We start from the raw sequence: 14,143 nt of genomic DNA on the forward strand, positions 1-14,143 counted from the left end.
ACATTGCTCAGCCCACCCACTGACAGCTTGGTAGCAGAATCCCAGAGTGGTTATGATGCAGAAGGAAGCCATCTGTACACTGGATGTATTTAGTTAGTTCCAATCTCTTGCTCCCTCCCCCACAATCAGTTATTTACCCTGTTCCCTTTGAAATGCTACATTTGAATCTATTTGTAGTTTAGTTTAGTTTAGAGATACAGCGCAGAAACAGGTCCTTCGGCCCACCGGGTCCGCGCCGACCAGCGATCTCCGCACACCATCCGACACCCACGAGGGACAATTATACATTTACCAAGCCAATTAACCTACAAACCTGTACGTCTTTGGAGTGTGGGAGGAAACCGAAGATCTCGGAGAAAACCCACGCAGGTCACGGGGAGAACGTACAAACCCCGTACAGACAGCACCCGTAGTCGGGATCAAACCCGAGCCACTGGTGCTGCATTCGCTGTAAGGCAGCAACTCTACCGCTGCACCACTGTGACCGCCTAGCTTCAGACCACTAGCTTCAAGATCAGAGGGGAAATGTTGAAAGGAAATATGCAGGGCCAGTTTTTTTCTTTTAAATACAGAGAGTGGTAAGTGATTGGAACACACTGTCAAGGGCGGTGGTGTAAGTTGATACGACAGTGGCTTTTCAGAGGCTTTTAGATAGCCACAGAAATATGTAGTGAATGGAGGGAAATGGATCACAGGCAGGCAGGGGAGATTGTTTAATTTGTTCAGTGCAGACTGTGGGCCAAAGGGCCTATTCTTGTACTGTACTATTCTGTGTTTCACGATGCGCATTGCACACCGTAACTTTGTGCTGTGTGAGAAGATTTTCTTGTTGTCATTTCAGGATATGTTTACCAACCACCTCGCTCCTTGCCCTCTGATTCTTCAACCAGTGAGAGCCGTGGGAACACAGAACAGAGAAGAGCACATCACATTACAGGTCCTTCGGCCCACAAAGTCTGTGCTGAATAGGGTTGCCAACTGTCCTGTATTAGCTGGGACATCCCGTATATTGGGCTAAATTGGTTTGCCCCATACTGCCCTTGTCCCGTATTTGACTGCTACTTCTGGGGTCGAGGGGACTGTCGGGTCGGAGCGCCGCGCCCGGCCCCGCCTCATCCGTCCCGACGTAGTGCAGCCCCTGGAGTGCAGCAGCAGCAGCGACTCGCCCATGGCCCCGTCGGTCGGCAGCCCGGCCAGCTGTCCGACCTTCGGACCTTCCCTTACCGCCAACACCACCACCTCTCCTTCTCATGGCCGATAATTGGTTCATGAGTTGGATGGGATGCCGGACTTTGCGCGCGACATCGCGTGGCCCGGGCCAGAACTCCTCACTGCCCCGCCGGCTGGGCTTTGTGTGCAGTCCGGCACCCGGGATAACTCATCATTCACCCAGCCACGGCCGAGTCGGTCAACGAATTGCCGTCGGGAATTTGTCCTTTATTTGGGAGTGAGAAAGTTGGCAACCCTAGTGCCGGACATGATGCTGAATTAATCTTATCTCCTCTGCCCATGCGTGGTCCATATCCCTTTATTAATCCACCCAGGGTGATCATTTTGTTTTGCCCAGCATACGTATTTTAAACATTGTCCCTCATGTCAGGTCCCGCCGATCACCCACCTCTTTTCACGGCTCTGGGACTCCCGGGGCCATTGGTTTTCCTGGACTCGGATCCCGCGGTGGACGTTCGGAAGCTGGCCTGGGAGCTGCTGTCATCATCCGATCCCGAGGACTCCTCGGGGAAGGGAACGTTGCTGATCTGTGTGGCCTTCTGAAAAGTTTAATCGGGATAACGACACAGTCACTTTTAACGTCAATAACGACCGCCATACACTAAACCTGTCGGGGCCCCAGCTCTCTGCTTGGGGGAAGAGCATTAGGGTCTTGGAGAATCAATGTCAATTCTGTACAAATTAACTGTTACTACCAGCAGCTCAAAAGTTATGGGGAGAATAATTTAAAAAAATTGTCTTTAAGGCAATGTAAAGATGTAGGGATGACGGGGGGTGTAGAGGACTTAAGTTTAAGGTGGGAGGGAAAAAACTTAAAGTGACCTGAGGTGGAATTTTCAGACACAGGGAGTGGATACATGGATCGATCTGCCAGAAGCTCTTCAGGTGGGTACGATTACATTGGTTAAAAATCATTTGAACAACTACACAGAAATCAAAAGGATTTAGAGATGAACCAAATGCAAACAACCTCGGTCTGACATCTTAGGCAAGTTGGACTGTCAGACTCTATGACTCAAATGTTTTTGTAGCTTTAGTCATCGTAGAATCATAGAAATACTATCTGGAAACATGCCCTTCGGTCTACTGAGTCTATGCAGACCCATTTACAGTAATCCTACCCAAACCCACTTTATTCTCCCCACATTCTCATCAACTCCCTCCAGCTTCCGACACTCACTTGCACACCAGGGAGAGTTTTACAGGATCAATTCACCTGCATGCCTTCAGGAGCCGAGAGGAAACTGGAGCAACTGGAGGAAATTACGATGGTCACAGGAAGAACGTGAAAGCTCCAGACAGACGGACAGACAGACAGACAGAGACAGACAGAGACAGACAGAGACAGACAGACAGAGACAGACAGACAGAGACAGACAGAGACAGACAGAGACAGACAGACAGACAGACAGACAGACAGACAGACAGACAGACAGACAGACAGACAGACAGACAGCACAGGAGGTCAGGATTATTTCAGGTCATAGAGTGATCCAGTGTGGAAACAGGACCTTCGGCCCAACTTGCCCACACCGACCAACGTGTCCCAGCCACACTAGTCCTGCATTTGGTCCATATCCCTCCACACCTGTCCTATCCATGGACCTGTCTAACTGTTTCTTAAATGTTGGGATAGTCCCAGCCTGAACTACCTCCTATGGCAGCTTGTTCCATACACCCACCACCCTTTGTGTGAAAAGTTACCCCTCAGATTCCTATTAAATCTATTCCCCTTCACCTTGAACCTATGTCCTCTGGTCCGCGATTCCCCCACTCTGGTCAAGAGACTCTGTTCATCTACATCTTTTTCTCTCATGATTCTATACACCTCTATGAGATCACCCCTCATCCTCCTGCGCTTCAAGGTTGTCGGCATTTCTAATCACACCTTCATCATACAGTGTTTGATTAATGTGCTTCACCTGTTTTCAAATATGATCCTGTCTACATTCAATTGGGAAGTTTATCAATTTAAATTTCTGTTAGCTCAATTCCACACTACGCACCAAAATAAAAAAGAGAAACATTTTTATGAGACAAAAACTCATGCACCGCAAAAATCATTTTTTGAGGATATTTCTAGCTGAATAGATAAGGGGGAACTAGTGGATGTATGTAGTATTTTGAAAGGCTTTTGATGAGGTGGCTTCGAGCACACGAGTCTGCGGATTAAGCACTGGTTATATGATACGATATGATGGCACTTTATCACACAGGACGCGGAGGAGACAGTGAGCAGGTCTTTCTCAGGTTGGCCGGGTTGTGACTGGTGAGGTGAGGCAAGGATTGGTGCTGGGAGCCTGCGGTAGCCACTGAGGCAGGTTGTCTCCGCACAGGTCAGCCTTCATGACCCTTTCTCACTCGGCCTCACCAGGTGTCGCGCCGTCCCGCCCATCCCCCCACCCTCCCCACTCACAACCCCGGCCTCATTATGTGTACCCCCCCCCTCCCTCCCTACCAGTAACCATGGCCACACCCTGCCTACCCGGCAATCCTGGCCTCCCCAGTAACCAAGTCCCCGTGGCAATCACAAAACTCAGCGGGACAGGCAGCATCTCTGGAGAGAAGGAATGGGTGAAGTTTCGGGTGAGAGGCCCTTCTTCGGAACCTGGCCTCAACAGGTCCCTGCGGTACCCCCGGCCTCACCGTGACCCACCCTTCACCAGTGGTCCCGGCCTCACAGAGTCCCTGCGGTAACATGGACCTTGCCCAAGACACCCCAAGGGGAAGGAAGAGTCCTCACTGAGTCCTTTGAGGCTCACACCTGGCCTGCAGCTTACAGCAAACCAGTCCTCTTTCTTACCCCTTTCAAGGTGGTGTAGACAGGAACGGTCACGTTCTTGTAGATGAGGTGAGCGAAGGGGCCAGACGTGAGATTCGCAGGAAGGTTCGACACTGAAGAATGAAGCAGACAAACGGAGGAGGTTAACAGATGAAGAAAGAGCTGCCGGCTCAGTTTACACCCTGGACCCTGGATAGTCTTTCATTTTCTGGTTTTAGTTTTAGAGATACAGTGCGGACTCAGGCCCTTCAGCCCACGGGTTCCGCGCCAACCAGCGATCCCTGCACCCACAGGGGACAAGTTTTACATTTACCAAGCCAATTAACCTACAAACCTGTACGTCTTTGGAATGTGGGAGGAAACCGAAGATCTCGAAGAAAACCCACGCAGGTCACGGGGAGAACGTACAAACTCCGTACAGACAGCACCCGTAGTCGGGATCGAATCCGGGTCACTGGCGCTACATTCGCTGTAAGGCAGCAACTCTACCACTGTGCCACCGTGACAGCCCTGGGTTACCAGTCCCGCTCCTAGGTTACAACCCTGAACCTTCTGACCAGCTTGCTTCGATCCATCTATGTTTACATGTTATGCTGTGCTGCTGCAGGTAAGAATCCCATTGATCTATCTGGGACATGTGACAATAAAACATGAGATGGACACAAAATGCTGGAGTAACTCAGCGGGACAGGGGGCATCTCTGGAGAGAAGGAATGGGTGAGGTTTCAGGGTCAAGACTGAAGAAGGGTCTCGACCCGAAATGTCACCCGTTCCTTCTGGGTTGATGGAAGAAAAGATGCGTTAGGGATTAACCCATTACCTGCCAGGCTTCCAGCTTTATTTCCCCCCACTACAATCAGTCTGAAAAAGGGTCCCAACCCGAAACGTCACCTCTCCATGTTCTCCAAGATGCTGCCTGACCCGCTCAGTTACTCCAGCACTTTGTGTCTTTGCAACATGATGGCCCAACTTGTACTTAATCTAGATCCTGCTGGAACTCAAGGCAGGGGAGTCAGCTGGAGAGTTTTAAACTCATTTGGCAGCTTGCAAGGGAATGCAATCATCCCTCTCCATCCAGACTGTGATCTGGGATAATTGCAACCAGAGTGGGTTGAAGACCATAATGACAGAAGCAATTTTGGTTTTCAAAAGCTGAAGCCTCCTTCCTTCCCGTAACTGGGTGGAGAGCGTTACACACCACAAATGCAATAATCCATCTGAAAATAGCTGGGGGACAGAAATAACACCCAATCAAAGGGCAGGTGGCCGAAGCCTTGATCTTTCCCTGCCGCCTGATTGCTGCCTTCAAACAGCAAAGTTCACAACCAGTCCCACTCCCGTCTTGCAGTCTCTGTTTATCCAGGGCTTGGGAGGCGAGCTGGTGAGGATTTGCCGCTGAATGCAGCCTGCATACCTTGGATTAGTCAGAGGGTGAAGCTTTCCCTCTGATCTGGGACGTGGGCCACGGGGCTCGAGCAGAGACCACTGCTCCTGCTCATCAGCCCCGACAACCCAACACCTCCCGTTCCCCTGGGACCGATCTGCAAATCTCTGTGCCCTGCATGGCCACGGAAGTTACATCGCTGAATGTGGCAACACATGGGCGGCACAGCAGTAGAGTAGCTGCCTTGCAGCACTTGCTGCGCCGTAGACCCGGGTTCGATCCCGACTACGGGCGCTGTTTGTACGTTCTCCCCGTGAACACGTGGATTTTCTCCAAGATATTCGGTTTCCTCCAACACTCCAAAGACAGGTTTGTAGGTTAATATAAGTGTAAATTGTCCCTAGTGTGGGTGTAGGATAATGTTAGTGTGTGGACTCGGTGGGCCGAAGGGCCTGCTTCTGCGCTGTATCTCTAAACTAAACTAAACTAAAACTTAACCAAGTATTTAAAGTGGTGAAGAAGGTGTATGGTATGCTCGCCTTCATCATCGAGCATAAGTCACAAACTCGTGTTGCAGCTTTACAGGAGTTTGGTTAGGCCATATAGAAACATAGAAACATGGAAAATAGGTTCTTTAAGCCAGCACCGCCAATCAATATGATCATGGCTGATCATCCAAAATCAGTACCCCGTTCTGAATTTTCCCCCATATCCCTTGATTCCGTTAGCCCTGAGAGCTAAATCTAACATCTGCAATTCTAGTCATCTGGTCACAAAGAAGGACATGGGAGGTTTTGGAAAGACTGCAGAAGAGTTCGATCAGAATGCTGAAGAAGGGTCTGACAATGGGTCTGGTCCCGAAATGTCGCCCGTTCCTTTTCTCCAGAGATGCTGCCTCTCCCGCTGAGTTACTCCTGCATTTAGTGTCTACCTTTGATCAGAATGCTGCCTGGATTAGCTGATATATTACCTTGAAGGAGAGGTTGGTCTTCCTCCCCCTGCTGCAATCAGTCTGAAGTAGGGTCCCGACCCCGAAATATCACCTATCCATGTTCTCCAAAGATGCTGCCTGACCAACTGAGTTACTCCAGCAGTTGTGTTCAATAGGAACAGGCCATTCGGCCCACAATGTCCGTGCCGAACATGATGCCAAGATCACGCTTATCTGCCTGCACATAATCCATACCTTCCATTCCCTGCGTATTCATGTGCTTCTCCAAAAGCCTCTTAAATGCCACTATTGTATCTGTCTCTGCTATCACCCCTGGCAGTGTGATCTCAGCACTCACCACCCTCTGTTTCAAAAAACCTTTTACTTACGTTAAACAGGTGACTTGGTCATTGCAAAATGTTATCTATTGGCGACACTGTTGCTGTAGTCCCTGGTTTCATGGGTGGAAATGGGTGGAAATCCTGGGGGGGGACGAGGCGATCGAGGCTCCCGATGTTGAAGCCCCCGCCGGCCGAAGAAAGACCCCGTGAACAGTCTGGTTCAAGCCCCACGATTTGGGGCGGACGAAGCTGCTGTTGCTGGAGTTCGGAGTCGGTCACCAACCAGGTCAGCTCCCGATGTTACCGTTCACAGGGCCCACGGCCGTAGCCTCGCATGTGTGTGCGTGTGCGGCTGCCAAGAAATTGTGTCCCCCCCATGACAGCGATTTCCGTGCCTGGAGATAGTTCATTAGCAGCTGAGCTCTTTGGAATATCCTGAGATTGTGAGGACTGCTCCCTTTCCTACATGCAATGAATTACTGATTCTTGAAGATCGGCCGGACCACAGACAAACAAAGCACAGGTCTTTGTGATAAAAGACAGACACAAAATGCTGGAGTAACTCAGTGGTTGCAAACACAAGTAGTTGAATACAGGCAGCATCCCTGGAGAGAAGGAATGGGTGACGTTTCGGGTCGAGACCCTTCTTCACACTGATGTCAGGGGAGAGGGAGATACATAGATAAGGAAGTGCAAGGTGTGAAAATAGGACAAAGAGAATACAGATCAGGGAAAATGTAGAATATATCATTGTTAGCTGGGAGAAGACACCAACAAAGCAAATAGAGATAAAATGTAGTCAGAGACAGTAAGACTGGTTGGGGAACTGGGGAGGGGGAGGGATGGAGAGAGAGGGAAAGCAAGGGTTACTTGAAGTTAGAGATCAACGTTCATACCGCTGGGGTGTAAGCTGCCCAACTGAAATATGAGGTGTTGTTCCTCCAATTTGCGCTGGGTCTCACTTTGACAACGGCGGAGGCCCAGGACAGGAAGGTCAGTGTGGGAATGGGAGGGGGAGTGAAAGTTTTGAGCAACCAGGAGATCAGGTAGGTTTAGGCAGGCTGAGCGGAGGTGTTGAGCAAAACGATTGCGGAGCCTGTGCTTGTTCTCACCGATATATAGGAGTCCACACCTGGAGCTTTGTGATAAATGACTGGAGTGCACATTCAGTGCCACCCTCTGGGAAACGCCCAGGACCGATGCTGTGAGTCCAATACAAGTGGTTGATCTCACAAACCCAATGGACAGCATCACCTGAACAAACGCACTTACGTCTCCTGGAGGGACTGGATCCAAAGGTCACTTCCGACATCCTCATGCCCGATTTAGCCAGGGCGTAGATTCGACCCTCCTGTAAAGCAAAAGGAAATGCTCATTGGGGACAACAGACTGATCTACCATGGGACATGTTCTTCCCGCATCCCAGGTTAAATAACATCCCAAATTAGCACGGTGCTGGGGAAAAGTCAAGAGGCGTCACTGGATGCACAATTAGCTGTAGATGTTGGAGTCTTGAGTAAAACACAATCTGCTGGAGGAACACAGCAGGTCAGGCAGCATCTGTGAAGGGAAAGGATTTGCCAATATACTGATGCAGGGTCTTCACCCAAAACGTCGACAATTCCTTTCTACTCGCTCACCCTGCTGAGTTTTTAAGCACCAAATCGGAGGGTTTGGTCACATGAATACTATGTTCTATATGCTCACACTGCGTAAACCAGTTGTGTATATAGGATGTATCCACTAGTGGGAGATTCTAGCACTAGAGGTCATAGCCTCAGAATTAAAGGACATTCTTTTAGGAAGGAGACGAGGAGGAATTTCTTTAGTCAGTGGATGGTGATTCTGTGGGAATCTTTGTCACAGAAGGCTGTGGAGGCAAAATCAGTGGATACATTTAAGGCAGAGATGGATAGATTCTTGATTAAAACGGGTGTCTGAGGGTATGGGGAGAAGGCTGGAGAATGGGGTTAGAAGGGAGAGATAGATCCGCCACGATTGAATGGTGGAGTAGACTTGATGGGCCGAATGATCTAATTCTACTCCTATCACTTATGACATAGTGCAGCATATGACAGTCCCGCCATCCCGGGAATTAACCTTGTAAACCTACGCTGCACTCCCTCAATAGCAATAATGTCCTTCCTCAAATTAGGGGACCAAAACTGCACACAATACTCCAGGTGTGGTCTCACTAGGGCTCTGTACAACTGCAGAAAGACCTCTTTGCTCCTATATTAGATTCCTCTTGTTCCCACACTCCTTCAAACACTCAAAATTTCTCAATGACAACTAAACCCTTGAGATGTTGTAGGTTGTTGAAAGATGCTGCAGAATGTAATTCTTCAGACGGTATTGGCAAAGCAGCTTCAAGACACACAGAAATGAATGGTCAAGCCAATTACACTTTTTGTGTCTAGTCTGGATGTGAGATTGTCCGGTTTCACCTCTGCAAACCATTCTCCCTCTTATCTCTCACCTGAAGGTTCCTGGCCATGGTCCCCTCAATGCCCCCACAGGCTCGGGGCAATTTGCAGCTTCCAACTAACCCACCAACGCTGTGGAAACCAGAGCGTCGCACAGGCAGCAGCTCAATCTGGTGCACAGGTAGCAAGAAGATAGCAGGAAGTAACATCAACATGAGGAACACATTCAGCCAATGTCCCACATGCATCTGCAGAACCAGCGTTCCTAATTGCTGGGATCAGCCACTTCGTGCACAGAAATGTAACGCTGCCTACTGAAGGTCACCCCACTCCGCAAACAGGGAGAGAGAGAGAGAGACGACCTTCCCGATCTGCACACAGGGAGGCTGTCATCATATGCAGAGAGATAAGAATTCCACCACAGACAGTGGCTTCCGTCCTTCCTAGAGCCCAGCTTGTTTACAGACAGTGGCTTCCTAACAATGGAGGCTGGCCACCCGACAAGGCACTGCACATTTTCATGCCTTTCGATATCACTGTCTATATCTCTCGTTTTCCCTTTCCACTGACTCAAGAACTGACTGAAAAAGGGTCTCAACCCGAAACCTCATCTATTCCTTTCTCCAGAGAAGCTGTATGATCCCCCCTGAGTTACTCCAGCTTTTTATGTCTAACTCCACATTCAGACATCTCTCTGGCTCCACAGATGCTGCCTGGCCGACTGAGCTCCTCCAGCGGTTTGTCTTTTGCCCCCAGTTTCCAGCATCTGCAGTCTCTTGTGTCTCCGACCTTCGTACCTACAAACTCTTCGACCTAACGAGGTAGGCCATTTTTCGATACCAAAACCAATGATTTTGTGATCAGCGAATTGTGGACGCAGCCCAGACCATCACACAAACCAACCTCCCTTCCATTGACTCCAATTATACCTCACGCTGCCTCGGCAAGGCCAGCGGCATAATCAAGGACGAGTCGCACCCTGGCCACTCCCTCTCCCATCAGGCAAAAGGCACAGACGTGTGGAAACGTACACCTTCAGATTCAGGGACAATTTCTTCCCAGCTGTTATCAGGCAACTGAATCATCCCACCACAACCAGAGAGCAGTCCTAAACTACTATCTATGTCATTGGTGACCCTCGGACTATCCTTGATCAGACTTTGCTGGCTTTACCTTGCACTAAACCAGGGGTGGGGAACCTGCAGCCTTAAGGCTGAATGCGGCCTTCTAGGCCATTAAGTGCGGCCTTATGAATGAATCCAAATTTTGTAGAACAAATCTTTTATTTTTATTAATATGTGTTTCTTCATCTTTTATTATTTTTATTTTTATTTAAAAATGAACGTATTTAAAATACTAAAGAGTAAAAGAAGATTCAATGAAATAATCCTCCGCGACTGACGGCCACAATTAAAACATTAGTAAGTCATGAGGGCTATTTTAACAAAATTATGTACATTTTGAAGTATATCTAATTGAAGTTTCTTGGATGCGGCCTTATTAGATTACAGCTAACTTAAGGCGGCATTCCAACATGAAAACGTTCCCCACCCCTGAACTAAACGTAATTCCCTTATCATGTATCTGTACACTGTAGATGGCTCAATTGTAATCATGTATTGCCTTTCTGCTGACTGGTTAGCACGCAACAAAAGCTTTTCACTGTACTTCAGTACACGTAACAATAAACTCAACTGATACCTTACCAATTCTTGCCATTCTAGGCAGCTTGAGGGGAGGGAAAGTGCCTAACAAACCATGTCATGTTTGTCAACACTTGGTTCTGCTTGGGGAGGGACAGCAGCCTGAAGAAGGGTCTCGACCCGAAACGTCGTCTATTCCTTTTCTCCAGAGATGCTGCCTGTCTCGCTGAGTTGCTCCAGCATTTTGTGTCTATCTTGGGCATTCTCCAGAGGCACACAGTTGGTGGTGCATGTGTGAGAGACCTTGTTCTTTGAGCTGACTGTGCTGCAGCCTCTCAACTACAGATGAGGCTTGTCTGGACTCGCGGAGCTGCTGTCAGCCGGAAGCCTTGAATCATCCACACAATCACTAGCTTTGGCAGGAACAAAATGGAAAGCTCAGACGTGTCATTCCAGTCATTGTTCCTTTCCTGCATTTCGGAAGAAATGGCTTATTCTTGCGGATTCAGATAGCTATTTAAGCCAAGAAACAAAACAATCTGATAGAGGTGCACAAAATCAGGAGAGGAATAGATCGGGTGGATGCACAGAGTCTCTTGCCCAGAGTTGGGGAAATTGAGGACCAGAGCACATAGATTTAAGGTGATGGGGAAAAGATTAAAAATAAATCTGAGGGGTAACTTTTTCCACACAAAGGATGGTGGGTGTATGGAACAAGCTGCTAGAGGAGATAGTTGAGGCTGGGACTACACCACTTTTAAGAAACGGTTAGACAGGTACATGGGTAGAACAGGATTGGAGGGGTATGGGCCAAACACGGGCAGGTGGTACATGTGTAGCTGGGACATTGGCCGGTGTGGGCAGGTTGAGCCGAAGGGCCTGTTTCTTATCACTCTATGACTCCAATTAGCCGTGTGTCTGAGGATTGTGGGGTTGGACGACTGTGAAGGTTTCTCCCTTTGATAGTCGATGCCCCTATCACCAGGGTGGGGTGGTTGGAGGTCCTACCTCAGCTGGAGGTCCTACTTCATCTGGAGGTCCCACTTCAGCTGGAGGTCCTACTTCAGTTGGAGGTGCCACCTCAGCTGGAGCAGGGCACAGCCAGGCAGGGAAGCTCAGCAGAGTAAGGTGGTGCAGGGGGCATTGGGATGTGGGCAGCATCTATTACACAGGCTCAGAGTGTGTAGTCTGCAGGGGTGGTGTTAATGACAGGTCCCACTATTTACTGTGGAGCAACATGAATAGCTCGGCTATGATTGCTTGCACCACATCACAACCATGCAGAGGGAAACCTTGGCACACTCACACCTCTCACCTTCCAGTACTGACGGATTGAAACACCCATATAATAACGTCCGGTGGTGGGACATGTGGGAAGCAATGGGTGTATGGGTGTCAGCAGGAGCTTGGCCATAGATTGCCTCTCTCTGTTCTCTCTCTTCCACATAAAGGGAAGGGGGAGCCTGAGGGGCTGATGGAGGAGCAGGCCAAGGGAAAGGGAGTACCAGAGAGCAAGGGTGGGGCAGGGTGGGGAGGGAAGAGGCAGCAGGGTCTAACGTATTTGGTTTTGAACTGCATTCACAGTTCCAGTCAGATGAATGCCTGGCTAACCAGTTGAGTTTATTGTCACGTGCACCGAAGTACAGTGAAAAGCTTTTGTTGTGTGATTTATCCAGTCAGCGGGAAAAACAGAAGGCGGGCGGCTGTGGAATGGAGTGAGGGAGGAGGGGGGGAGTTGGATATCCGGATGGTCATATGATTGTTTGGTGGGAAGGACCAGGCATAGAATCCTGTGCCCCTCACAGTGTGGATAGGAGGGTGGAGGGGCAGATGAGGCCAGGGGTCGGTGTAGATCAGCAGTGAAAGGCGAGGTGATGAATCCTCCTCGTGAGGTGCCTCACGATAAGAGCCCAAGATGTGAGAGAGGCTGAAGCTCATTAGTACAGTGTGGTGGTGAAAGATTACCCCCATTGGAAGTGAATTAATATACAGTCAGAGGGGAGGGGGGGAGGTGAGAGGTATACAGTCTGAAGAAAGGCCTTGATCCGAAACGTCACCCAATCCTTCTCTCCAGAGATGCTGCCTGTCCTGCTGAATTACAGATTCAATTATACAATTATTTATTGTCATTTGAACCTCAAATGAAGTTCAAACGAAATTTGGTTTCTGCAGTCATACAACTAGAAAACAACCAAGATACACAACCAACACAATTTACACAAACATCCATCACAGCAAATCTCCTCCTCACTGCTATTCTTGTTATTGAGGGAGTGCAGCGTAGGTTTACAAGGTTAATTCCCGAGATGGCAGGACTGTCATATGCTGAGAGAATGGAGCGGCTGGGCTTGTACACTGGAGTTTAGAAGGATGAGAGGGAACCTCATTGAAATATATAAGATTGTTAAGGGTTTGCTAGAGGCAGGAAACATGTTCCCGATGTTGGAGGAGTCCAGAACCAGAGGCCACAGATTAAGAATAAGGAGTAAGCCATTTAGAACTGAGACGAGGAAACACTTTTTCTCACAGAGAGTTGTGAGTCTGTGGAATTCTCTACCTCAGAGGGCGGTGGAGGCAGGTTCTCTGGATACTTTCAAGAGAGAGCTAGATAGGGCTCTTAAAAATAGCAGAGTCAGGGGATATGGGGAGAAGGCAGGAATGGGATACTGATTGGGGATGATCAGTCATGTTCACATTGAATGGCGGTGCTGGCTCGAAGGGCCGAATGGCCTACTCCTGCACCTATAGTCTATTGTCTATTGTCTACTCCAGCATTTTCTGTCTGTCAACTTATACAGTGGGTAGATCTGGGAATACAAGGTGTAGACCCACTGGATTTGTGGTGGGGCAGCAGGGTGGTCTGTCATACTGGTGCAATGCAGGGGAGAGAAAGCCCTTTTTGGAGCAAGGGACAGAGCCACAGTGGGAAAGATTCGATGAACCAAGATTCGACTGTTGGGAAATGCCGACGGTTCAGCATCCGGCTCACCAGCTGATGTCGACAATTTCTGCTCGCAGTGACCTGGATCCCCGAACACTCACCTTAAAACGTACTGCGTGTGTTACCCACACGCCCTTGAAATTTACTCAAACCTTACTGGTAACAACTTTAAAAAAAGTGAATTGATGTATGTGTAATTATTAATACGGGCGGTCGCGGTGGCGCAGCGGTAGAGTTGCTGCCTTGCAGCTCCAGAGACCCGGGTTCGATCCCGACTACGGGTGCTGTCTGTACAGAGTTTGTACCTTCCCCTTGTGACCGCGTGGGTTTTCTGAGATCTTTGGTGTCCTCCCACACTCAAAAGATGTACAGGTTTGTGTGTTAATTGGCTTGGTGTAAATGTAAATTGTCCATAGTGTGTGTAGGATAGAGTTAGTGTATGGGGAATGCTGGTCGGTGCGGACT

At 49.1% G+C, this 14,143-nt stretch overlaps 1 protein-coding gene across 1 annotated transcript in view; it reads right to left on the bottom strand.

Moving 5' to 3' along the window:
- plekhh1 (pleckstrin homology, MyTH4 and FERM domain containing H1) overlaps positions 1 to 14,143 on the bottom strand; it is a 132,507-nt gene that overhangs the window by 56,315 nt on the left and 62,049 nt on the right. The window contains exons 8-10 of the mRNA XM_033026652.1: positions 7,941 to 8,019; positions 4,034 to 4,125; positions 1,619 to 1,769 (exon numbers count right to left, since the gene is read on the bottom strand). Of these exons, the coding sequence (XP_032882543.1) occupies positions 1,619 to 1,769; positions 4,034 to 4,125; positions 7,941 to 8,019 (322 nt within the window). The remainder of the gene's footprint in view (positions 1 to 1,618; positions 1,770 to 4,033; positions 4,126 to 7,940; positions 8,020 to 14,143) is intronic.

The sequence above is a fragment of the Amblyraja radiata genome, chromosome 9 (assembly GCF_010909765.2).
Source record: "Amblyraja radiata isolate CabotCenter1 chromosome 9, sAmbRad1.1.pri, whole genome shotgun sequence".
In the NCBI taxonomy this organism is placed as follows: Eukaryota; Metazoa; Chordata; class Chondrichthyes; order Rajiformes; family Rajidae; genus Amblyraja; species Amblyraja radiata.